At 44.8% G+C, this 23,887-nt stretch overlaps 1 protein-coding gene across 3 annotated transcripts; it reads left to right on the forward strand.

Annotated features, from left to right (window-relative positions):
- The first annotated feature begins 221 nt into the window (after positions 1 to 221).
- BTBD18 (BTB domain containing 18) lies at positions 222 to 22,469 on the forward strand. Of its 3 annotated transcripts, none has more exons than XM_075841867.1 (4): positions 222 to 428; positions 3,653 to 3,739; positions 6,766 to 6,891; positions 16,669 to 22,469. In XM_075841867.1, exons 3-4 carry the CDS (start codon positions 6,777 to 6,779, stop codon positions 19,854 to 19,856), a joined length of 3,303 nt encoding a protein of 1,100 aa, XP_075697982.1. In that variant the 5' UTR covers positions 222 to 428; positions 3,653 to 3,739; positions 6,766 to 6,776; the 3' UTR covers positions 19,857 to 22,469. The 3 variants fall into 3 exon arrangements, with proteins under 3 accessions (XP_075697982.1, XP_075697983.1, XP_075697984.1); XM_075841868.1 differs by having other exon boundaries at positions 222 to 415; XM_075841869.1 differs by having other exon boundaries at positions 222 to 306.
- The last annotated feature ends 1,418 nt before the right edge of the window (positions 22,470 to 23,887 follow it).

Here is a 23,887-nt window from a genome sequence, read left to right on the forward strand (position 1 = left end):
TCCGGTACTTGCGGCCGAAATACGTCCGTCAATTACGGACGTAATGATCTCGTGTGAACATACCCTTAGCACCAGCTCTGCCGCGAAGCGCCTGTGAAACCGACCAACTGACCTGCGCTATAAACTCCTCCAGGAAACGTCCGCCGCGTCTCTTCTATTCAGCAGTTGTGATAGGCTGATAGCATCCGCAAGCAGCCAATCACTGCCCTGGATGAAAGAAACGTGAGGGAGGGAGCCACCCACTAAGCCGTGGAGAGCGGGTAGCGCTGAGTGTGATGTCTGCGACCGCAAAGTGTTCTCTGCTGTGTACGTAAAGTGTTATTACCGTAAAGATGTAGAGGCGCCCACATGTTGACTCGCTTCTGTAGTGACTGGAGAAGAGGACGCGGGCTGGTGTCGCGGGTGTGAAGTACTGGTCCGCATCACGGGTGAGCTGCGTCGTTCATTCACAGACGCCGCTTCTTCTATAGTTATGACAATGTGATCGTTGGTGGTTGTCAATCGTTTACGATTTATTGGTCGCTGCTGTGCTAAGAAAGAAAGTGCACAATTAAAGGGAACCTCCTTTTCAACATAGGAGAGAATAATTCCTAATTCCCTAATAAATTTCTGTTCACAAAGGGTGTAAAAGTTCACAGCGTATCCGCCCTGGAGACCGCAGGGAATTCTGGATAAAAATCTGCTCCAAATTGTGATGCGCTTTTTCATCCGGAAGGTCCGCTGTGGAAATCCGTGATCACGTGCGATGAGAGCGGGCTGCAGGATGGCAGGGGTAAGTGTCATTTTTTTTTTTCTGAGTTGCGATTTTTGCGGCGGAATGGCAGCTTTTCCGCTACAATAATCACAACCTTTGCTATTTGTTGCAGGTTTAACCTTCCCATTGGATTCAAACTCGCAACCGAAAACCAGCAATTCTGGCGCACAAATTGACGAGCTGCGGATTAAAAAAACGCACTGCAGGTCGGCGTGTTTTTTACGCAGCGTGTGGATCTTCACTTTTCTGATACTGTATTACGCTGCAAATTTTCCACAATTAAATCTGTTGTGGAAAAATCGCAGTTTAAGCGACGTGTGGACTTACCCTTAGGCCGGGTTCCCACTGGTCGTATATGCCGCGTGAAAATCACGCCGCGTGTCCGACCTGGAACCCGCAGTACATTCCGTCTGAAAAATCGTAACACTCTGTGGTGCGGTTTTTCGAACGGAAGAAAGCGCTCATACCTACATACTCAGTCTTCTCTGCGTGTAGTCCGGACTCCTACGATGACATTGCAGCCTGTAATTGGCTGCAGCGGTCACATGGGATGAAACGTCCTTCCAGGAGGCCAGACTGCAGGAAGAAGGAGCGCGCTCGAAGTATAATTATTTTTTATTTTTTTTCGAAGTTACAATTTTTGCGGCGATTCTTGCGATTACGGCGCAAGAGTCGCAACACTTGGTTTTGCACCCGCACTGAATACAATGGGGAAAACCCGCAACAAAAAATCAACTAAAATGCAGCATAAATTGACGCGCTGCGGAATGAAAAAAAAAATCCCGAAGCGTGGGCATGAGATTTTCTAGATCTCATCCGCTTTACGGCTACTGTAACAGCTGCGGAATTCCGTTACCGCTACGTGGGATCCCTTAGGCTTCGTTCTCACTGCGATATTACAGATCTATGTACGGATTTCTAATATTGCACCCACAGCCTACTATGAACTCATACTGTGTGAGAAAATGCTGCTGTATTATTCTTCTAGGGGGGGGCGATATATGTTGGGGGCCCCGCCGATTACTAGGACAGGGGTCCCGAGTCACCCATTCACTCTCACTCCGCGCCCACACTAAGGACAGTTTGAATAGAGACCCCCACTGCTCCATTGATAAGTCTCAGGCCGGGTTCCCACGTAGCGTTAACGCTGCGGAATTTCTGCAATGGAATTCCGCAGAATTTACAGTTGCAGCAAAGTGGATGAGATTTCGAAAATCTCCGCCCCGCGCTGCGGGAAAACAATGCAGCGAAAATGTTCATAAATTGACCTGCGGTGCAGAATTTAAAACCCGCACCATGTCGATTTAGGCTCTGTTCACACGCAGAGTCAAAAACGTGTCAAGATATGGAGCTGTTTTCAAGAGAAAACAGCTCCTGATTTTCAGACATTTTTTGTGGCACTCGCTATTTTCGCGGCGTTTTTTATGGGCGTTTTTGGAGCTTTTTTCAATAGTCTATGGAAAACGGCTCCAAAAACTTCCCAAGAAGTGTCCTGCACTTCTTTTTCGTGGCCGTTTTCCCATTTAAATCAATGGGCAGATGTTTGGAGGCGTTCTGCTTCCAATTTTTTCGGGCGTTTACGGCCCGAAAATAGGCCATGTGAACATACCCTAATGCTGCGTTTTCTGTTCTGCCGTTTCTGTTGGGAGTTTTCCCCATTGAATTCAATGAAGATGTAAAACCCGCAATAAATAGCCAAGTGTTGCGACTTTTGCAGCGGAATCCCAGGTATACTGCCGCAAAAAATCGCAACTCTTTTAAAAGTTGCAATACTCCACAAGCCTTTACTTGATCTAACTGTCCATATATCTTCCCGAGATATCCGCTAAACGGCACCTGTGATGGATGCCTAAACAGTGGTAACCGTCACTCATGGGTTACAATGATATCCGTTTAATGGATACGTCATGAAAAGGGTCATGAGAGTTCATGACGTATCCGTTATATGCCGGTTAGGCTTCCATATCAGTCTGGAGGTTATTGTTAGGCCTCCGGCTGACATAGCGACTCATCTTCACCCCACAAGCGTGTCGTCTGTGGGGCGATGGGCTTCTAACCTCTTAGACACCACGGTCGCTATTGATTGAGGCATCTAAGGGGTTAATTGCCCGTTATCTAAGCTATCTCCCATCTCGGCCGTTACAGCAGGGTGTCAGCTGTAGTATACAGCTAACACCCACTGGTAATGGCGCAAGCTGAGCTACTAAACCTGTGCCATCACCTTGCCGCAGTTTGCGGGAAGTCCTTTTGTAGGCGCCGTATACATGTAAAAAAAAATTTTTCAATTCATGATCAGGCAAAAATGGGCACATTTTTTAGTCCTTCATGTGACCGCTGCAGCCAATCACAGGCTGTAGCGGTCTCCTGGGATGAAACATCAGTTTTCTACGCTTTTCTGTAGTGGATATTTCGGGCGAAAAACTGCAGCACAATTTTGTGCGTTTTTTTTTGCCCGGAACTCCCTGCGGCCAACGGCGGATACGCTGTGTACCTTTACGCAGCATGTACACCCCGTGTGAACTTAGCCATATGGTATCGCCACGCTCTTAACAATTTTTGGGGTGTGCGCCTCCAGTGGCACAAACAGGGCACGACATGAACTTGCCTGTGAACATACCCTCGGGAGTAGTTTCCAAAATGTGGTCACTTCTGGGGGGTGGCCACTGTTTTGGTCCCACAGGGAATTTGAAAATGGGACATAGCGCCCAGAAACAGGGACAGGTGAAAGCACTCCAAAGTTACTATGTCAGGAGGATGGTCAAAAGCGGCTGCAGCGTGAAGGGGTTAATGTTTTTATTGTACCTTTATGTATTAATGTGCGCAGATCTTCGCACTTTATTGCTGCCTGGATTTATTGCAATAGTTTTTTTTTATTAGTTTTTTTTATCTAACAACCAGTGAATCCTAAAGGTAGATCAAGGAAACGGAGAACTTCCGACTGACGAGGAAAGAACGCCGAACTTACCCCTTGGCTCGGAGACACCGGTAGGTAGAGTCGTAACACTTTTTTTTTTTTCTTTTTTATTCCGTCGACATAGCCGTATAAGGGCTTGTTTGTTTTGCGGGGCGAGTTGTATTTTTCAATTGCGCCATTTTTGGGTGCATCTAATATATCGATTAACTTTATTTTAGGAGAGAATTGTAAATAAGCAGCTATTCCAGCATTGATTTTCACGTTATAAATTTACGCCGTTCACTGCGTAGCCTAAATAACATGTTACCTTTATTCTATGGGTCGGCGCGATTACGGCGATACCAAATATGTAAAGTTTTATATGTTTTCCTACCTTTGCACAATAGAAAACATTTTAAAAAAATTCCTTGTTTTTGCATCGCCGCATTCCAAGAGCAGGAACTTTTTTATTTTTCCGTTGATGTGGCCGTATGTGGGCTGGATTTTTGTGGGGCAATGTGTAGTTTATTAGTACTATTTTGGGGTACATGGGACTTATAGATTAACTTTTATTTTTTATGGGGAGGAATGGGAGAAAAAATGCATTTTGCCATTGTTTTTGGCAGGTTTTTTTAGACCCAGTTTATCTGTTTACCGTGTTATTTGTTTTGATACTTTTACTAAATAAAACCACTTTTTGGGGAGAAAAAAAGTGGTTTTATTTTTACTGTAATCTATTTTTTTTTTCATAAACTTTATTTAACTATTTTACTCCCTTTTTTTTGTCTCACTAGGGGACTTCACTTTGCGATCTTTTGATCATAGATATAATGGTTTGTTATACTTGGTTAGAACTGACAGGCAGTCTAGTAGGCCGTGGCCCTGGCATGGCCTAATAGGCAGTTGCTGAAGGCAGACTTGGGGGTCTTTGTTAGGCCCCCGGCTGCCATGGAAACCCAATGGCTCCCCGCGATTTATTTGCAGGGGGCGCCGATGTGGTGACAAAGGGAGCTCCCTCCCTCTGTCAAACACATTAGATGCCGCTGTCGCTATTGACAGCGGCATCTAATGGGTTAAACTGCCGGTATCAGAGAGCGCTTCGATTCTGTCAATTGCAGCAGGAGCCAGGCTGTGTATAACAGCCGTTCTCCTGCCGCTGATCACGTGGGTACAGTGGCAGTACCCGCGAGATCAGAGGACTGATATATCCGTCCTTATGAGGGAACTAACATCTTCATAGGACAGATATATCCGGCCTTCGTCGTAAAGGTTAAATGATTTTATTTATTTTTTCTTACTATTTTTACACACGAGGCAAATTTATCGATGTATTTTTGCCATAATTCTGAAGCCCCCGCAGCTTTTATTTATTGGGATTTTAGTTTATGTGAAAAAACAAAAAAACAAAACCTATGTATATTTGTGTTTGGAGAGAACTCCGATCCAGGCTGTTTAACCCCCTAGATGCTATTGAACATGACATCTAAGGCCTCATGCACTTGACCGTAGCCATGTGCACGGCCGTGATTTCCAAGTCGGCCGGCCACGGAGTGCCAGCCGCCCGCAAATCGTGGGCCGTGCACTTGACCACGGCCATTATTTTCAATGAGCCCGGACCGCAGAACACGGCCGTTCTTTCTGCGGTCCGTACCCCGGGGCCATGCACAAACCGTGAAAACCACGGTCGTGTGCATGGCCCCATAGGAATGAATGGGGCCGCAATTCCCTTGTGGATTTTCGGGTGAATTGCGGCCGCAAAAGCACAGTCGTGTGCATGGGGCCTAAGTGGCTAGACGGAGGGGGCGACCTCTGTTACCCCATCTGTGCCCGATAAGTCCTATGTGCTCCAAAATGGTTCCATGGAAAAATAGGACTAAAAAAAACAAGGCTGCGTACAGCTACATCAATGAAAAAATAAAAAAATTTGTGGTTCTTGAAATTCGGAGACATAAATAATATTTTTGTTTACATGATTTCCGCTATTATTGTCCAAAAGTTGTAAAACATAAAAAAGGATACATAATTAATATTGCCGTAATCTTAAAGACCCATAGAATAAAGCTTGCAAGTAGTCTCGGCAGCCCCCCCAGCAGTCACCCCAGTCCTGCCACTTTCAGTTCCCCAGTGGTTACTGCAGCCCCCCCCCACTTCTTCTCCAATAGTTAGAGCAACCCCCCCCCCCGCCTCTCCCCCAGCAGGCAGTTACAGCGAAACTAAAGGCCTGTTCACACCGAGTTCTGCAGCTGCGTCGCTGGTATGCATCGGGAGGACATCCGAGCTATACCTACGACAGATCCCACTGTATAGGTGTATAGTGGCTTACGTCGTGGCTGCCTTTGGCAGGGTTATTCTTCACTGGCCAAGTGAGCAGAAGAGTCCAGTCTGAGGCAGAACTGCAGGGTGTGCCGGGGTCCAGCAATTAAAGGGGGGCTAGAAGGTAGAGCTACTACGCCACACAGCCTCGGCACTGCGGATACAGCTTGATACTGCCCAGCGGAGATAAAGCATTCAGAGTCCCCAGACATAGAAATGGGATTCAAAAAATGGTAGCTCTCTAAATCCAGTTGCTCTGACTCCGGTAATATTTCAAGGACCTCCGCACCATTCCGAAGGCCAATCTGTCACCCTCAGGCTATTAAAGAATCCGCTAAACATATACGTTTTTAACTGGACTCCACTTTCCCAACGCGCACGCTAAATGTAGTGGAAGAACACTGTGTGACCCCGGCCCGACATAAACTGATGCAGGAGGAGCACCGATGATGTCATAAAAGCCGATGTGTCATTTTTGCGTGCCAGAAGTGGACTGTAAGCGTGCTGCGACAGCCCATTTTTAGTCTCTAAGGCTCTGTTCACAATTGCTCTACAGGGATCTGTTGGGTATCTGGTATTTGTGACAGAATATCAGTCTGCAGTGCTGTTATTGGTGTAAAAAAATAGCCCGATGCCATTTAATTCACTGGAGTCTGTTAGGATCCATCTGAACCGATCCGTCATAGTAGTCTTGACTCGGTGCTAGTGTGAACAGAGCCTAATACTGGAACTAACCGTGTCGTTATTATGTTGATGTATTTATTTAATATGTATGTATTTGCATATGTTTCTAATTTTATTTCAGTTGATGACATCATGCCTGGTCTACAGCTTTCCTACTGGAACCCTCGTCTTTTACGTACGTTGCTCTTTCAGCTACAGCAGCAACAACAGGCCGGACTATTTTGTGATGTTATTCTGCAGGGTGATGGTAAGTTGTACGGAGCATTATTTTTTTTTTTTTTTTAAAGGTTCACGTACCTGTGCTTATTCTACCTGTAGTATCATTATCAGGACGTTTTATAACTAGTGTTAAAAATACAAGTTCGAATTTTGGGAGAGATTTATAAAAACAGGTAGGGTGAAAAAGGTGCCCACAGCCACTAGTCCAGTTGCTGCTTTCGTTCTCCAAAAGGTTAATGAAAATTGAGAGCTGCGCTGTAGTTGCTATGGATAATTGCTGTATAGTTGCTGGATAATTGTGTTTCCATCGTACTACAGGGTTCCAGAATAAAAAAAAAAAAAAGATTACCTGGATAATTCCTACGTCTAAAAATGTAGGTGCCGGATTGAAAATCAACATTATTACATGTAAAATAAAGAAAACTTGTACACTAGACCACGGACTCACTGACCGCAATGTTTACACCAGACAATGGACTGACTGTGACATTTACACTTGATTGTGGACTGATTGACTGACTACAGCTTCTACACAAGACTGTGGACTGACCAACCCCAAACTTTACTCCAGACTGTGGACTGACCAACCCCAAACTTTACTCCAGACTGTGGACTGACCAACCCCAAACTTTACTCCCAGACTGCGGACTGACCAACCCCAAACTTTACACCAGACTGCGGACTGACCAACCCCAAACTTTACTCCCAGACTGCGGACTGACCAACCCCAAACTTTACACCAGACTGTGGACTAACCAACCCCAAACTTGACACCAGACTGTGGACTGACCAACCCCAAACTTTACTGTGGACTGACCAACCCCAAACTTTACTGTGGACTGACCAACCCCAAACTTTACTGTGGACTGACCAACCCCAAACTTTACTGTGGACTGACCAACCCCAAACTTTACTGTGGACTGACCAACCCCAAACTTTACTGTGGACTGACCAACCCCAAACTTTACACCAGACTGTGGACTGACCAACCCCAAACTTTACACCAGACTGCGGACTGACCAACCCCAAACTTTACTGCGGACTGACCAACCCCAAACTTTACTCCAGACTGTGGACTGACCAACCCCAAACTTTACTGTGGACTGACCAACCCCAAACTTTACCCCCAGACTGCGGACTGACCAACCCCAAACTTTACTCCCAGACTGCGGACTGACCAACCCCAAACTTTACTGTGGACTGACCAACCCCAAACTTTACTCCCAGACTGCGGACTGACCAACCCAAAACTTTACTGTGGACTGACCAACCCCAAACTTTACTCCAGACTGTGGACTGACCAACCCCAAACTTTACTCCCAGACTGCGGACTGACCAACCCCAAACTTTACACCAGACTGTGGACTAACCAACCCCAAACTTGACACCAGACTGTGGACTGACCAACCCCAAACTTTACTGTGGACTGACCAACCCCAAACTTTACTGTGGACTGACCAACCCCAAACTTTACTGTGGACTGACCAACCCCAAACTTTACTGTGGACTGACCAACCCCAAACTTTACTGTGGACTGACCAACCCCAAACTTTACTGTGGACTGACCAACCCCAAACTTTACACCAGACTGTGGACTGACCAACCCCAAACTTTACACCAGACTGCGGACTGACCAACCCCAAACTTTACTGCGGACTGACCAACCCCAAACTTTACTCCAGACTGTGGACTGACCAACCCCAAACTTTACTGTGGACTGACCAACCCCAAACTTTACCCCCAGACTGCGGACTGACCAACCCCAAACTTTACTCCCAGACTGCGGACTGACCAACCCCAAACTTTACTGTGGACTGACCAACCCCAAACTTTACTCCCAGACTGCGGACTGACCAACCCAAAACTTTACTGTGGACTGACCAACCCCAAACTTTACTCCAGACTGTGGACTGACCAACCCCAAACTTTACTCCCAGACTGCGGACTGACCAACCCCAAACTTTACACCAGACTGCGGACTGACCAACCCCAAACTTTACACCAGACTGCGGACTGACCAACCCCAAACTTTACTCCCAGACTGTGGACTGACCAACCCCAAACTTTACTCCCAGACTGTGGACTGACCAACCCCAAACTTTACTCCCAGACTGTGGACTGACCAACCCCAAACTTTACTCCCAGACTGTGGACTGACCAACCCCAAACTTTACTCCCAGACTGTGGACTGACCAACCACAAACTTTACCCCCAGACTGTGGACTGACCAACCCCAAACTTTACTGTGGACTGACCAACCCCAAACTTTACTCCCAGACTGCGGACTGACCAACCCCAAACTTTACACCAGACTGCGGACTGACCAACCCCAAACTTTACACCAGACTGCGGACTGACCAACGCCAAACTTTACTCCCAGACTGTGGACTGACCAACCCCAAACTTTACTCCCTGACTGTGGACTGACCAACCCCAAACTTTACTCCCAGACTGTGGACTGACCAACCCCAAACTTTACTCCCAGACTGTGGACTGACCAACCCCAAACTTTACTCCCAGACTGTGGACTGACCAACCCCAAACTTTACTCCCAGACTGTGGACTGACCAACCCCAAACTTTACCCCCAGACTGTGGACTGACCAACCCCAAACTTTACCCCCAGACTGTGGACTGACCAACCCCAAACTTTACTCCAGACTGCGGACTGACCAACCCCAAACTTTACTCCAGACTGTGGACTGATCAACCCCAAACTTTACTGTGGACTGACCAACCCCAAACTTTACTCCAGACTGCGGACTGACCAACCCCAAACTTTACTCCAGACTGCGGACTGACCAACCCCAAACTTTACTCCAGACTGTGGACTGACCAACCCCAAACTTTACTCCCAGACTGCGGACTGACCAACCCCAAACTTTACACCAGACTGTGGACTGACCAACCCCAAACTTTACTCCCAGACTGTGGACTGACCAACCCCAAACTTTACCCCCAGACTGCGGACTGACCAGCCCCAAACTTTACCCCAGACTGACAGGCGGCAGCATTTATATCAGACTCTAGAATGACCACCTGCAACGTTTACACCAGACAGTGGACTCATTGACTGACCACAGTGTTTACACTAGACTATGGCCTGAACGTTGGCAGCGTTTATACTAGACTGTAGACTAACTTCCGTGACATTTGGACTGATTGACCGACTGTAGCGTTTACAAAAAAAATCTGGCTTTTGGCAGTCACCACTAGAGGGAGCTCAGGAGATTGCTGCCTACTGTTAAATATCGAACTCAATAATCACATGCTGTAGTATGCAGTAAGCTCCCATCCTCCCTCTGGTGGCTGCTGCAGGCTGCCAGCATTATAACGTTTAAATCTGTGTCTATGCAGAGGGGCTCCAGGCTTTGGCTCGTAAGTTTACAAATTTAGGAGACAAATTATCTTTTTTGGTTGTACTTGTTTTTATAAATCTCCCTCTGTTTGAAAGATCCAGGTAACAACAGTACAGCAGTTCAAATGCATACACCATATCCCTACTTTCAAACTAGGGAATAATAGGGACAGGTACCGTCCCCCTTTCCCATTTATTAGACAAAAGCCATTTTTCAGTTATTAATTGGTTGCCGACACAGGACGAGTATGCTCGTCCTGAGCGGCGAGCACTTCGCGCATTAGGACGAGCATACTCGTCCTGTGTGACATCTGTCTCTGCGTGCGATCGAGAGCGGGGCAACGGCTGTAATACACAGCCACGGCCCCGCTCTGACAGCTGAGGGAGAAACCTCTTCTCTCCGCCGTTAACCCTTTGAATACAGCGATGAAAGCTGATCGCGGCGTTCAAAGAGGGGGGACTGCACATTGATCGCGTCACAGAAAATAACTGTGACGCGATCAAAGCCCACAACCCATTGAAGGACCCCAGGGCTGTCTGAACATATTTCCTGTTAGGGCATACTGAGGTATGCCCTAACAACTGCCTGTGTACAATCAGTACACAGGCTAATGTACTGGCATATAGATCTATGCCAGTACATTGCAGTTACAAAATCAAAATGATAAATCCCTTTATGGGATTAAAAAAAAAAAAGTAAAAATGAATGTAAAAAAAAGTTAATGATAAATAAATAAAAAGTAAAAAAAAATATTAAAACTGCTGCGGAACTGCTTTTTTTCTGCATTTTCGCCAAAATAAAAATGTAAAAAAATTAAACGATAAAGTACAACTCGTCCCGCAAAAAACAAAGTCTCATACAACTACGTCGTACAAAAAATAAAAGAGTTATAAGCGTTGGGATGCAAAGAGGGAAATGTAAAAATTTGCTCTGTCCTCCAAGGCCAAAATTGGCCGTGTCCTTAAGGGGTTAACACGTCATCCATCAGAACTGGTGTCTGAATCGGGGCTTTCAGTTGTTCTGATCCGTCATAGGAGTAGAACAATAAGGAACTGGAGCCGTTTGATCCGTCCCATTGACTTTAATAGTTTCCGTCGTTTTGTCATTCAAAATAGCGCAGCGTGTTGCGCTATTGTATCTGAAAAAATGACAATCTGCGACGGAGGCTTATAATGTTTTACTCCGGATGGAAAGCAACTGAATTGTCCCCTCGTATTTTTGGCACTGGCACTTCTAATGATCTCAACATTATTGATTGGATTGATGTTTTGCAGGTCTTTTATATGTGGACGTTTTTTCATTTTATATAGTAAAAGTTACGTTTTGATGTCTTCACTCAATCTGTGATTTTTTTGGGGGGTCATTGGTATTTTTTTCTCTTGTTTTTTTCCATAACCTTCTCTGTAGAAGTCTATGGAGCTCTGGCGGTTTTTCTCAACTTGTCTCTAGAATTTAAAGAGGCTGTCACCAGATTATAAGTGCCCTGTCTCCTACATAATCTGATCGGCGCTGGAATGTAGATAACAGTGGTTTTTATTTTTGAAAAACTATCATTTTTGAGCAAATTATGCAACCATTTTAGATTTATACTAATTAGTTTCTTAATGAGCGTCATACACTTCTCTCCATTCATGTCCATTTGTACTCCTAGCACAGCCGGGCTTCATAGGAGACTGTCAGAATCGTGATATACTGCAATACATTAGTATTGCACTATATCGTGCAAGTGATCTAACGATCGCTGGTTAAAGTACCCTAGGGGGACAAGGGAAAAAAACTGTAAAATAAAAATTTTTTTAACGAATATAAAAAAAATTAAAAGCTCAAAACCCCCCCCCCCCCTTTTCCCAAAAATATCAGAATTGCTGTTTTTTGGTCACTTCTTCTCCCACAAATTTTTTTATAAAAAGTGATCAAAAAGTCTCACGTACCCCAAAATGGTACCAATATAATCTACAACTCATCCCGAAAAAAACAAGCCCTCATATGGCAATATTGATGGAAAAATAAGAGTTATGGCTTTTGGAAGGTGGAGAGGAAAAAACAAAAGTGAAAATCTGAAAAATAGCTGTGGAGGGAAAGGGTTAAACGGGTTTAAATGTGGGCAACTAAAGTAATAAATGGAAGAGGGAGACTACAGTAGCCAGAAAGATGATCAAATTAGGGTTATTTAGTTAAAAAAAAAAAAGAAAGAAAGCTGAGGGGTGACCTAATAACTATGTATAAATACATCAAAGCTCAATACAGAGATCTCTCTCATTATCTATTTACACCCAGGACTGTAACTATAATAAGGGGGCATCTTCTAGATCTATAGAAAGGAAGATGTCTTCACAAACATAGAAGAGGATTCTTTACTGTAAGAGCAGTACTATCGAACTCTCTGCCAGAGCAAGTTGCTATGGTAAATTGACTGAAAGAGTTCAAAATGGCCATGGATGTAACAATATTACAAGTTATGTTTACTGGATTAGTGTAGAAGGGGCATTGATCCAGGGATTTATTCTGATCACCATATTGGAGTCGTGAAGTAATTTTTCCCTAAGATGTGGAAAATTGCTTTTTGCCTCATGGGGGTTTTTGCCTTCCTCTGGATCAACAGTGCAGAATAATAGGCTGAACTAGATGAACAGATATATTTTTCTTGGCCCTACAAACTGCGATCTTATAATGATACTATGATACTGTCACGTTGGGTACATGGACCCACTGGACCGTACTGCCTTAACGGTATGGCAGCTGGCCAACAGGACACAGGTCAAAGTCTATAGTTCATATATGTGTACCTGTGGTATCTTCAGACAGTAGCGAGGCAGGCTCGGAAGGGACTTTGGCAGCAGACGGACACCAGGCGTGGTGTAACAGGACAGGTGTGGTACACAGCACAGCACGACTCCAACTCAATACGGCACTTGACCAGGATAGCACGGGATACAGGTAGCAGGAACTGGAAGACACTAGGAGACTATTTGCAGAGACGAACTAGGGTAACGACAACAAAGCTTAGGCAAGGCAGTAAGGGGCAGGGCCCCTCTTATAGTCCAGGGTGCTCATGGGCTAATTTGGGCCTTTTAAGAGCGGGCACGAGCGTGCGCGCGCACATTACTGGACCCGGCCGAGAGTAGCGGAAGTGAGCGCTGGCGTATCCTGAGGAGGAGATGGGGGCCAGCGCTCACAGATCCATGGCTGCGGCAATCAGGAGGTGAGTGAGCCTGACAGCCCGTGGCCATGAGCATGACAGATACATTCATAATATTTAGTGCGTTAGCAAACAAACTTACAAAGATACTGAAACACAGGCGCATGACGTGGTGACCCATATAAAAATGTTTGACATGCCTAGGATAACGGTTCAGCTGCCCCCCCCCCCCTCTTGCCAATACAAGGTATACAGAACAATTGTAGAAACAATAACATAGAGAAGAGGGGCAATCAATTTTCCCTCTGCGGCTGAATTATCGCATACGTCACCTAATCAGTATTCTAGTTGTAGATTTGCTAGAGAAGCCTGAAAACTGAATATGGGAATAGTGCTATTCAGCCCATTACTCTAAGCTGCAGACAAGGGGCCCCTTGGCGCAATCTACGCTCAATCATTTCCAGCCCCTGAACAGCCGCTGCCGGAGTATCAAACATGGGTCTCACTTAGGACCATGACCTGGAGTTTGGCTGGATAAAGCACTGAGTAGGATATCTGCAGATCTGTCTCTTATTTACATCCATATATTGTGCTTTGTGCAGAAAAGTCCGTAAAAATAGACACTCGTCCTCTGTTTATGCGGAGATTAGGCTGCTCTCGTGTGGCTCACAGGATAATCTCCTTGGCTTTAAAATGTAATAATGTTAATATGGTTCTTGGTGGTGGCTGGCGGAACGACACCCTGTGAGCACATTCTATTGGAAATAAATGGGTCGTTGTGTCCTTGCCAAATTTGGCTTGGAGACAATTTGCAAAAAATTATTCAGAATTGCACCATTCTACGTGTTCAGGGACACCGGTCAGTGTGAGATTATTCCTGCGAAGTCTGTTTTCAAGATCATCACTTCGAGAACTAAAGCACAAGCGGAGTTGGGTTATGGAGCAGGACAGTCATCCGAAGCACACAGGCACGTTTCACCTCTGAATGGCTTCAAGAGAAACAAAATTAAGGTTTTTGGAGTGGCCGAGTCAGTCCTGACTTGAATCCCATTGAGATTCTGTGGCAAGACCTTAAACGGGCAGTTATTGATCTCAAACCCTCCAGTGTAGCCGAAATAAAACAAGAGTGGGCTAAAATTCCTCAACACCGATGTAAAGGACTCATCGCAAGTTATCGGAAATGTTTTATTGCAGGGGGTGGCACAACCAGTTATCACTTTTTCACTTGGGCGATATCTGGTTTGAATAAATCTGTATTTCCAATAAATAGAATTACTGTTAAAAGCTGCATTTTGTATTTGCTTGTTATCTTTATCTAATAATAAAGTGAGATGGATCTAAAACTTTTAAATGTGACAGTCTCAAAAATAGAAGAAATCGGATGAAAGACAAATACTTTATGCTGCTGTATATTTTGAATCCTCATTCCTTATCAAATCTGTTACATGATCTTCAGACAATAGGAACAATGTCAGTGTCACGATCTAGGGGTATGTGGACCCAGTAGGCCGCTCCACGGTAGCAGAGTGGCAGCTGGCCACATAACAGTCTCTAAAGTCTATGCCTGGTCCTTAGTATAAGAGTACCTGTAAGACTCCAGACAGTAGCAGAGGCTTTGGCACAGATGGAACTTGACGTGGCAGATGATACAAGATTGGGTATGTGACAGCAGACGTGGCAGATAATACGCTCCAACTTAGGCTTAGGTATAGGAGACCACACAGCAACATGATACGGGAACACTGGGAGCAGGATACAACTAGGGGACTGTTTGTAATACGAACATGGGTAGACGACAACAACGCTCAGGCAAGAGGTGGCAGGGCGAAGCCCTTTTTATAGTCTACAATGCTGCACCTACCTTTTTCACAATTTCCAGATACAACCAGAGCCAATCCATTGTTACTCTCTACCTGGTGAGCATGGCAAAAAAAACAGACAACTACTTACTCCCCACCCAAGCTATTCTATTCACTTATCCCTTATACCCAATCCTAACTTTCAAAATGGACTAACTCTCCACAGTTTCTATCAATGGCATATATTGGGAATTATATCCATCGATAACCTACTAGACCACACAGACTGTAGGAGTAACTCTTCCTAACAAATACCCAGATGTCTTTCACATTTTTCTCGTATTTTTTAGGTCACGACTTTACCCCTTTTTATACAACGGGACTGGAATCTGTACCTGAAGACTTTCTTCTTTCACCTAAAATCCAAATAACAAAATTCTGTTAGTTACTCAGCATTCCTATAGGCCATTCTACTCAACAAACATAGTTTTAAAAATGGTTTGTGGAAATTTCAACTCTTGACTTCAGCCTTACTGAACACTTTTGAATATGGTCACAAATTCCTCCCCTCAGTGAGACATGTGGAGATGCTCCTTAACCTATCTCACAGGCCCTACATACAATACCCCAGTAAGGCGACACAGAATGGGTGTCTACCCTTTAAACTGCTTCAAATGTGGCCTCGAAGAGGTAGACTTATTTCACTGCACGTGGTTGTGTCCTCAAGTGCAGACATTTTGGAAAAAGATCAATATCTTTGCCTCCACCAATTTTGGTCCCTTCAATCCTGTCTGGGCTATGTCCGGTTATCTAAACCCAAAAACACATACCTAGCTCCATGACCATATCATTACACTCCTACCTGCCCACGTCCAAACATCTCTCCGAGACTCCTTACTGCTGACCACTTGGTTCTTTGTGAGAATAAGAAGTGATCCACTGATCACACTTACATAATGGACATCCATGAGACTCATGTGCCACTGAACACAAACACCAGACACGCCACATTGATGGGATCCTCTACTTTCGTCCCATTCCGACTACTAACCTGGTTCGCTGTATTTCGTACACTTTACTGGACTCTAACACATATCTAGGTAGAATAGTTGGCCAATTGCTTTGAAATGTTTTTGTTTTACTTTATTGGTCCATTTACTTTATCAATATACTTCAATACTATAAAACAGTAATTTTAATGAGCTGACGTTATCTTAACCTACTTCCATTTAAAAAAAAATACTCCTACACCTTTAGTATACGAGTGCTGTGCCCTGTGTTTTTTGCCTGTTCTGTTTTCTTCTGGATCATTATGGGGGGAATAAGTTATAGTATTTACCCCCCCCCCCCCCTAATTTCATAATCAACCCTCCCTTAATTGAACTTGAAGAGCATGTCTTTTTTGTTGTTGTTTTTTTCAACCATACTAACTATGTAAGTACCAAATACTTTACTGTTGGTTATAACATATATTTTCTGTTGCTTTTAAATATCCTTTTTATTTTTTAGGTGAGGGCATCCACGTCCACTCTTGTGTAATTGCAGCGTGCAGCCCATACTTGGCCAACTTGCTTATGAGTCCTACAGAACTGTCAGAAGTGTCTGATTCCAAAATGACAATATTATCCAGCAGACGTGTACTAAGAATTTGTGGAATCAAAAGTCTCTACCTATTTCCTCTCGTCCATTACATGTATACCTCAGAGCTGGAGGTTGCACCAGGAGACGTCCGTAATGTCCTCAAAGCTGCACAGAAGTTACAAATTACAGAACTGGAGCTATTGAAGTTGGAAGGAGGTAGATTAGTAAGGGCTGAATCTGGGAGAAGACTAAACAGGAATTGTCTTGGTAGTAAATCTCATATTCATGCGAAGGCCGTTAAAAAGGCTAAGACTGAAAACCAAGAAACCATAAACTCATGTGCTCATATTGAGATTAAGCCAACCAGAAACTGCCAAAACATAATCGAAAACGATGTAACCAACTTAAGCTTGCTAGACTTAGAGCAAAGTAATGAAAAGACAATGGACAAAGAGACAAATAGCTGCAGCTCGTCAGAGATCGGGTCAAGCAAACAGGGCTTTTTGGAGAATGTTTTAAGCAGTGGCAGCTCACTAGAGGATTTGATAAGCAGTCAGGGTTATCTGGCGAATGTGCCAAGCAGCCCTGACCTGCTACAGTATGTATTTAGTAACCAGAACTCACAAGAAGATGCAGCATCTAGCCACAGCTCTATAGATGATGTAGCGAAAAAACAGAATTTAATAGAAAAAATTAGTCAGGATTCTGTGCAAGATGTAATTACTAACCAGAATTCACCATTTAATGTTGCAACAAGCCCTGCCTTAAAGGAATGTAAACTAAAGGGTCGTCAGGAGCGAACCATAAATGTTTATGACAATGTGCAATGCAGTCAGGACACGCTTAACAATGTGCAAAATATTGAATTGCCAAAGGATGTGCAGAGCATCGAGAAAATGCCAGAGGATGTGCAGTGCATGGAGGAATTACCAGAGGATGTGCGGGGCATCGAGGAATTGCCAGAGGATGTGCGGGGCATCGAGGAATTGCCAGAGGATGTGCGGGGCATCGAGAAATTGCCAGAGGATGTGCGGTGCATGGAGGAATTACCAGAGGATGTGCGGTGCATCGAGGAATTACCAGAGGATGTGCGGTGCATCGAGGAATTGCCAGAGGATGTGCGGGGCATCGAGGAATTGCCAGAGGATGTGCGGGGCATCGGGGAATTGCCAGAGGATGTGCGGGGCATCGGGGAATTGCCAGAGGATGTGCGGGGCATCGGGGAATTGCCAGAGGATGTGCGGGGCATCGGGGGCTTGCCAGAGGATGTGCGGGGCATCGGGGAATTGCCAGAGGATGTGCGGGGCATCGGGGAATTGCCAGAGGATGTGCGGGGCATCGGGGAATTGCCAGAGGATGTGCGGGGCATCGGGGAATTGCCAGAGGATGTGCGGGGCATCGGGGAATTGCCAGAGGATATCGGGGGCTTGCCAGAGGGTGTGCGGGGCATCGGGGGCTTGCCAGAGGATGTGCGGGGCATCGGGGAATTGCCAGAGGATGTGCAGAGCAGCGAGGGCTTGCCAGAGAATGTGCAGAGCAGCGGGGGCTTGCCAGAGGATGTGCAGAGCAGCGGGGGCTTGCCAGAGGATGTGCAGAGCAGCGGGGGCTTGCCAGAGGATGTGCAGAGCAGCGGGGGCTTGCCAGAGGATGTGCAGAGCAGCGGGGGCTTGCCAGAGGATGTGCAGAGCAGCGGGGGCTTGCCAGAGGATGTGCAGAGGAGCGAGGGCTTGCCAGAGGATGTGCAGAGCAGCGAGGGCTTGCCAGAGGATGTGCAGAGCAGCGAGGGCTTGCCAGAGGATGTGCAGAGCAGCGGGGGCTTGCCAGAGGATGTGCAGAGCAGCGGGGGCTTGCCAGAGGATGTGCAGAGCAGCGAGGGCTTGCCAGAGAATGTGCAGAGCAGCGAGGGCTTGCCAGAGAATGTGCAGAGCAGCGAGGGCTTGCCAGAGAATGTGCAGAGCAGCGGGGGCTTGCCAGAGAATGTGCAGAGCAGCGGGGGCTTGCCAGAGGATGTGCAGAGTAGCGGGGGCTTGCCAGAGGATGTGCAGAGCAGCAAGGGATTGCCAGAGAAAAGTTTAGTAGGCCCAGACACACAGGTAAACTTACTCAAGAGATGTAGAACAGCATCTCATTTTAGACACACAAGCAATCCTAAAGTAATGCCTAGCCACGAGAGAGAATGTTTTGTAGAAGGCCAACAATCCAGATCTCACGCAAAATCAAGAAAAGGGTTGTTGAAAAGATTAAGATTGGAAAGAAAAAGTAAGAAACTTGTTTCAGTTGATACTGAACTTGTGCAATTCAAAAGTCCAGATATGAACTACAATAATAATTATATTACAGTGTCAGATAAGTTTGAACAGCATAATGTATTAGATTTTAGGAATTCTTGTTTGACAGAGAATGGGTTAAATGACCATCAGTTATCAGATCAATGTGTCAAGCCACATGTGTTAAGTGAACAACCCCCAAATGAATCTGAAACTCGGGAAGATGCTCGACATTTAGTAGAATTGGAAGGCTGTGAATTGAGGCTAGAAAACTATGCGGTATGTAAAGATGAACGTGCTGGTGAAGCGCTGAGTGACATTACAGATGCACCAGCAAGTCATGTGCCAAACACCGACTTGGAAAGCGTAAAAGAGTCATGGTCCGGGCTCATGACGGAGATGCAAAATGGAACTGTAGACTACGAGTGTTTAAAACCAAGTACCCACTGTGAATCTGAAACAAATCGAATTGTTGACCCTGAAGGTTTACCATCAAATACCTACCATGAAGCTCAAACAAGTGTCTACGTCTGTAACAAGAGCATAGATGAATCAAACAAAAGGCCGAACAACTTGGATGACTCTTTTGAGAATGCAGTGGAAAAGGGGACACTAATGAAACCCAAAGATGGGTTCAGCTGGGAAGATGTAAGAGACATTGAGTCTCTAAGTATAGGAAAAGAACACTCGAAAGATTTGGAACAACAAGTTGAACAGATACTAAATGTCACAACATCTATGTCTCCAGATGTAGATGTGGGTGTATACAGTCCACCTATGTTATGGGAGGAGTGTGTGTGGCCTGATTCGTCCTCCGATTCAGACATGGAAGTTGACATCCTTGGATAAGACTATAAATACTATGTCTGTTGCATATTTAGTGTACGTCCACCTTTTCTACAATTGCATTTCCTATCTTCTGATCCTAAAGGGAACCTGTCCCTTCAAACGTGCGGTCGGATCTGTGAGCAGCATGTTATAGAGCAAGAAGAACTGAACAGATTGAAATATAGTTTTGTGCTAAAAGATACAGGTTAACCTTTTAATTTATTCATTTATATCCCTGCGGACGCTGGGCATGAGTCCAGTGGGCGGTCCTACTCCGTGATTGGCAGTTATCTCTGTATAGGCGGACACCGGGAAGGCTGTCAATCAATAGTTGAGCCCACAATATTGTTTGACTAGGGAACAATCAAAGCCACGGCCATTCACGTGTCCGGAGAGCTTCTCAACACTCACAAATGAATCCAGGTACATATAGCACAAATGGGCAAGACTTTGTTTTTTTCTTTGTTGCTTTATATAATGCAAATATTTCAAAGCACATAATACATGGGTATACATTTCATCCCACAAGTGTCCGTACTGAAAGGTTCAAATCCTTACTTGACTTGGAGACGCTGCCGGAAGGAAATGTACACAGGTGCACGCGGATGTGATGTTTCCTCCCCCTTTCTCAAGCGTGCGTACTTCACCTTTAAATAGGCAACTCCCACATGAACACGTCATCTGACTTTCATACACGTACGTTAATTCCATTTTACAAATTGTCATCTTTAGTCCATAATACAAAGCATCCAATATGCATTACATAATAAACCATCAGTTCAACACTGGCGAAAATTTGTTAGTCTTCTTCAAATCGCCATCAAAGCATCGAGAAACAAATTGATCTCACGCTTGAAGGCGGTATTGGATCAGTTAACAGAGGTTTATATACAGTCTGACCATACAGTTGGCTTTCAAGCCTCTTTACAATATTTATCCTTGTCCATAATAACAGTAGCCCCTTCCTTATCTGCCTTTTTTATTTGATTTAAAGCACTATTACACAGGCCCGTGATCGGGGAAATGAGCGTTCATATGAAGGCTCGTTCCCGATCATTGTCCTGTGTAATCAGGGCAACGATCAGCCGATGAATGAGCAAACGCTCGTACATCGGCTGATCTGCTCTTTTATGCGGCATTAAAAATCACCCTTGTCTGATGCACATCTCCCTGTGTAAAGGTTTTAAACACATTTGTTTCACCTTTACATTTATAGTTCCGTTGTCCCATTTTTTCGATCAAGCTTTTCCTTCACCTCCAGAGAGAAGTTTACTGGATATACACACAGCTCTCATTGAGTCCTAATGACCATAGTTGCCATTTTAATATTTATGTAAGTCCGAATCCATAGGTGTATGGGACAGTCGGCACAATCTGCATGTGGTGAGCCTACCCTGCACTTACTATCTTTATCATTTGAAAGCTGTGTTAAATTGATGGTTTCATATGTAATAGAGATTTGTAATGCTTTGTATTATGCACTAAAAAAATTTCAGTGACTGACGTTTGGGAAAGTCAGATGACGTCTTCCTGGAGGAGTTGCCTATTTAAGGGGAAATAATAAATTACAGGTTATACCGAAACACAAAACTATATCTCAATCCGCTCAGCCCCTCCTATTCTATAACCTAATGCCTTCAGATAGGACAGCATGTTCAATGTGACAGGTTCCCTTTAAAAGGGGTATAACATTTATGCGATAGGTGCTAAATGTTAGATTAGTGGCTGTCTGAACGCTGAGACGCCCTCCCCAATCACCAGATTAGGGGACCAATAGGCTAATTCGGCTGGTTCCGTACGTCCCATACAAGTTTATAGAGCGGCAGTGAATATTCTTGGCCACCTCTTCATACAAATTCTCTCCACTGTGGATTACAGGGTGGGAGGGATGCGGGTCACCCGTTCTAGTGAAAGTTGGGGGTGTCAGCATTTGACTAGTTTGTGTTTCATGCAGCGTACAAAAACTCTGCTATAGGAAAAGCTAACTTTCCCACTGTACTATAGCAGATCGGGTACTGTGTGATGACAAGCTTGTTGTCTATTTCTAATAACAAATACCAGGACTGGGAACTGCAGCCGGCCCAGTTCACTTGTGCAGGAGAAACACAAATCTTAGGATTGGTGGGGGTCCTGGCAGATGGACCCCCACCGGTTGCAAAGCGATGACATATCTTAACGATATGCCATCAGATTGTGTGATGGGAATATCCCTTTAACATATGTTATGGTATTTCAAGTTAGCAATTGGCATTTTTTTACTTTTGCATTCATGACGAGGTCAATTTAAGACTTTTTGTTTGTTTTTTTAAATTGGAACACGGGTGAGAGATGCAAACTAAACTGCATAATTGGGGGAAATAATACATTTTGGAAGCTGAAGTTTGAGGTATGGTCATATTTGACACTTACACCAAATACACCATATTTGCATTTTATGTACTCCGTTACAATCTGTATTAAAGTCATTTTTCAGACACCCGCACGGTGTGCGTTTTATATCGGAGATGTAAGAATTACTAGCTAGCACTGGAATCTCATAACACTGGTTTATGTTTCTGCATTGGATATCTTATTGCTTCCTCCTCTTGGATTGACTGTTACAGAGCACTTTAAAATAAAAAAAATTCACCTTCAGTTCAATCGTCCATCATTGATCGTTGTCCCATGGTCCCTGGTTTTAGGGCTCATTTAAATTATAGTATTTACGTATTCCGAACAAGATGGTGATGTATTCCTATAGAGGCACGCACAATGTCCTATTTGTTTTTAACTGACATTTTTCTTCTGAAAAAGTCTTCATAAAATTTCTGAATGCTCCATGGCCTCAGTAGATCGAGATCTACTGGTAGATCTTTCACAGGTCCCGAGTATGATTATTGATGTCTTAAGCTCCTATTACACGGCCCGATATGGGTTGTGAAAATGAGCGCCGATCAACGGGACAGCTCGTTCATCGGCACTCGTTTTGCTCCTTTCACAAGCAGCTATGATTGTTACTCCGATCGTTCATCTCATTACATTTTCATTATGTTGGTCCACGTCTCAGTTTACACAGGGAGATGTGCTGCCGACAACGATGATATTTAATGCTGCATAAAAGAGCAGACCAGCCAATGAACGAGCATTTGATTGTTCATTGGCTGATCGTTGCCCTGTTTACACATGAGCTGGAACGAGTGTTCATATATGATCATTGGCCCATGTAACAGAGCTACGCTGGTTTCTTCATGGTCGGGAATCACACGCTTCAACAGGAAGAGAGAGCAGTAGAACAGGGTTTATGGGAGACCGATCTACAGACAGGTGCGGGTCCCAGAGATGGCATTTATGACATTCTCTGGATGTGTCAAATGTCCCGGATGGAAAAACCCCTTTAAATACAGACTCCCTTAAACTAATAGACCCCCTAAACACAGACCCCTTAAACAAATCCATCCCCTTATTATACTTGCCTAGCAGCTGACCTCAGTGTCTGCTCTATGAAGGCTATTCTAGGACCTGCAGTCATGTGATCAGCAGGCCTATAACAGCAACAACAACTGGAGACGTAAGATCACGTGACTTTGTCTGCAGGACCTACACAATGCAGTTTTTGCGCCGATTCGCGGCAAAAACCAACAAAACTGCATTGTACTTTGGGCAGCCATGGGCCCCCAGGCGGCCAACAAAAACGCCCTAAAGATGATCCGCCATTGCCTTCATGTCTGCAGAGGCCAGTCTACATGAATCTAGGGTAATTGGCTGCAGCAGTGATCTTCCTGACATGCACAACTTCTAAGATGGCGGCAACAACGTGCTCATATCTGCAATTAACACTTTTCATCTTGGAGAACCCTGGTTTTCCCTCTGAACCCAGTTTGAGAAACACAGTATTAGGCCGGTCTGTAATACATCCTCAAGTTCGGTAAGCCTGTCTGATACTACTATTCCTGCTCATGACTGCACATTTCAGCAGGAGATGCAACTACAAGAAGCAGAAGGAAGAAACACGTCCGGTGACCTTAATTGCTCACAGCTCACCATGTCACTTAAATCATTGATGGTCACATGGT

The sequence above is a fragment of the Rhinoderma darwinii genome, chromosome 11 (assembly GCF_050947455.1).
Source record: "Rhinoderma darwinii isolate aRhiDar2 chromosome 11, aRhiDar2.hap1, whole genome shotgun sequence".
Classification (NCBI taxonomy): Eukaryota; Metazoa; Chordata; class Amphibia; order Anura; family Rhinodermatidae; genus Rhinoderma; species Rhinoderma darwinii.

What these genes read in the sequence shown, in the direction of transcription:
- BTBD18 (XM_075841867.1), top strand. Translation starts at nt 6,777, where the DNA reads ATGCCTGGTCTACAGCTTTCCTACTGGAACCCTCGTCTTTTACGTACG. An exon ending in TGTTATTCTGCAGGGTGATG is followed by an intron (nt 6,892 to 16,668) that starts GTAAGTTGTACG and finishes TTTATTTTTTAG; the next exon opens with GTGAGGGCATCCACGTCCAC.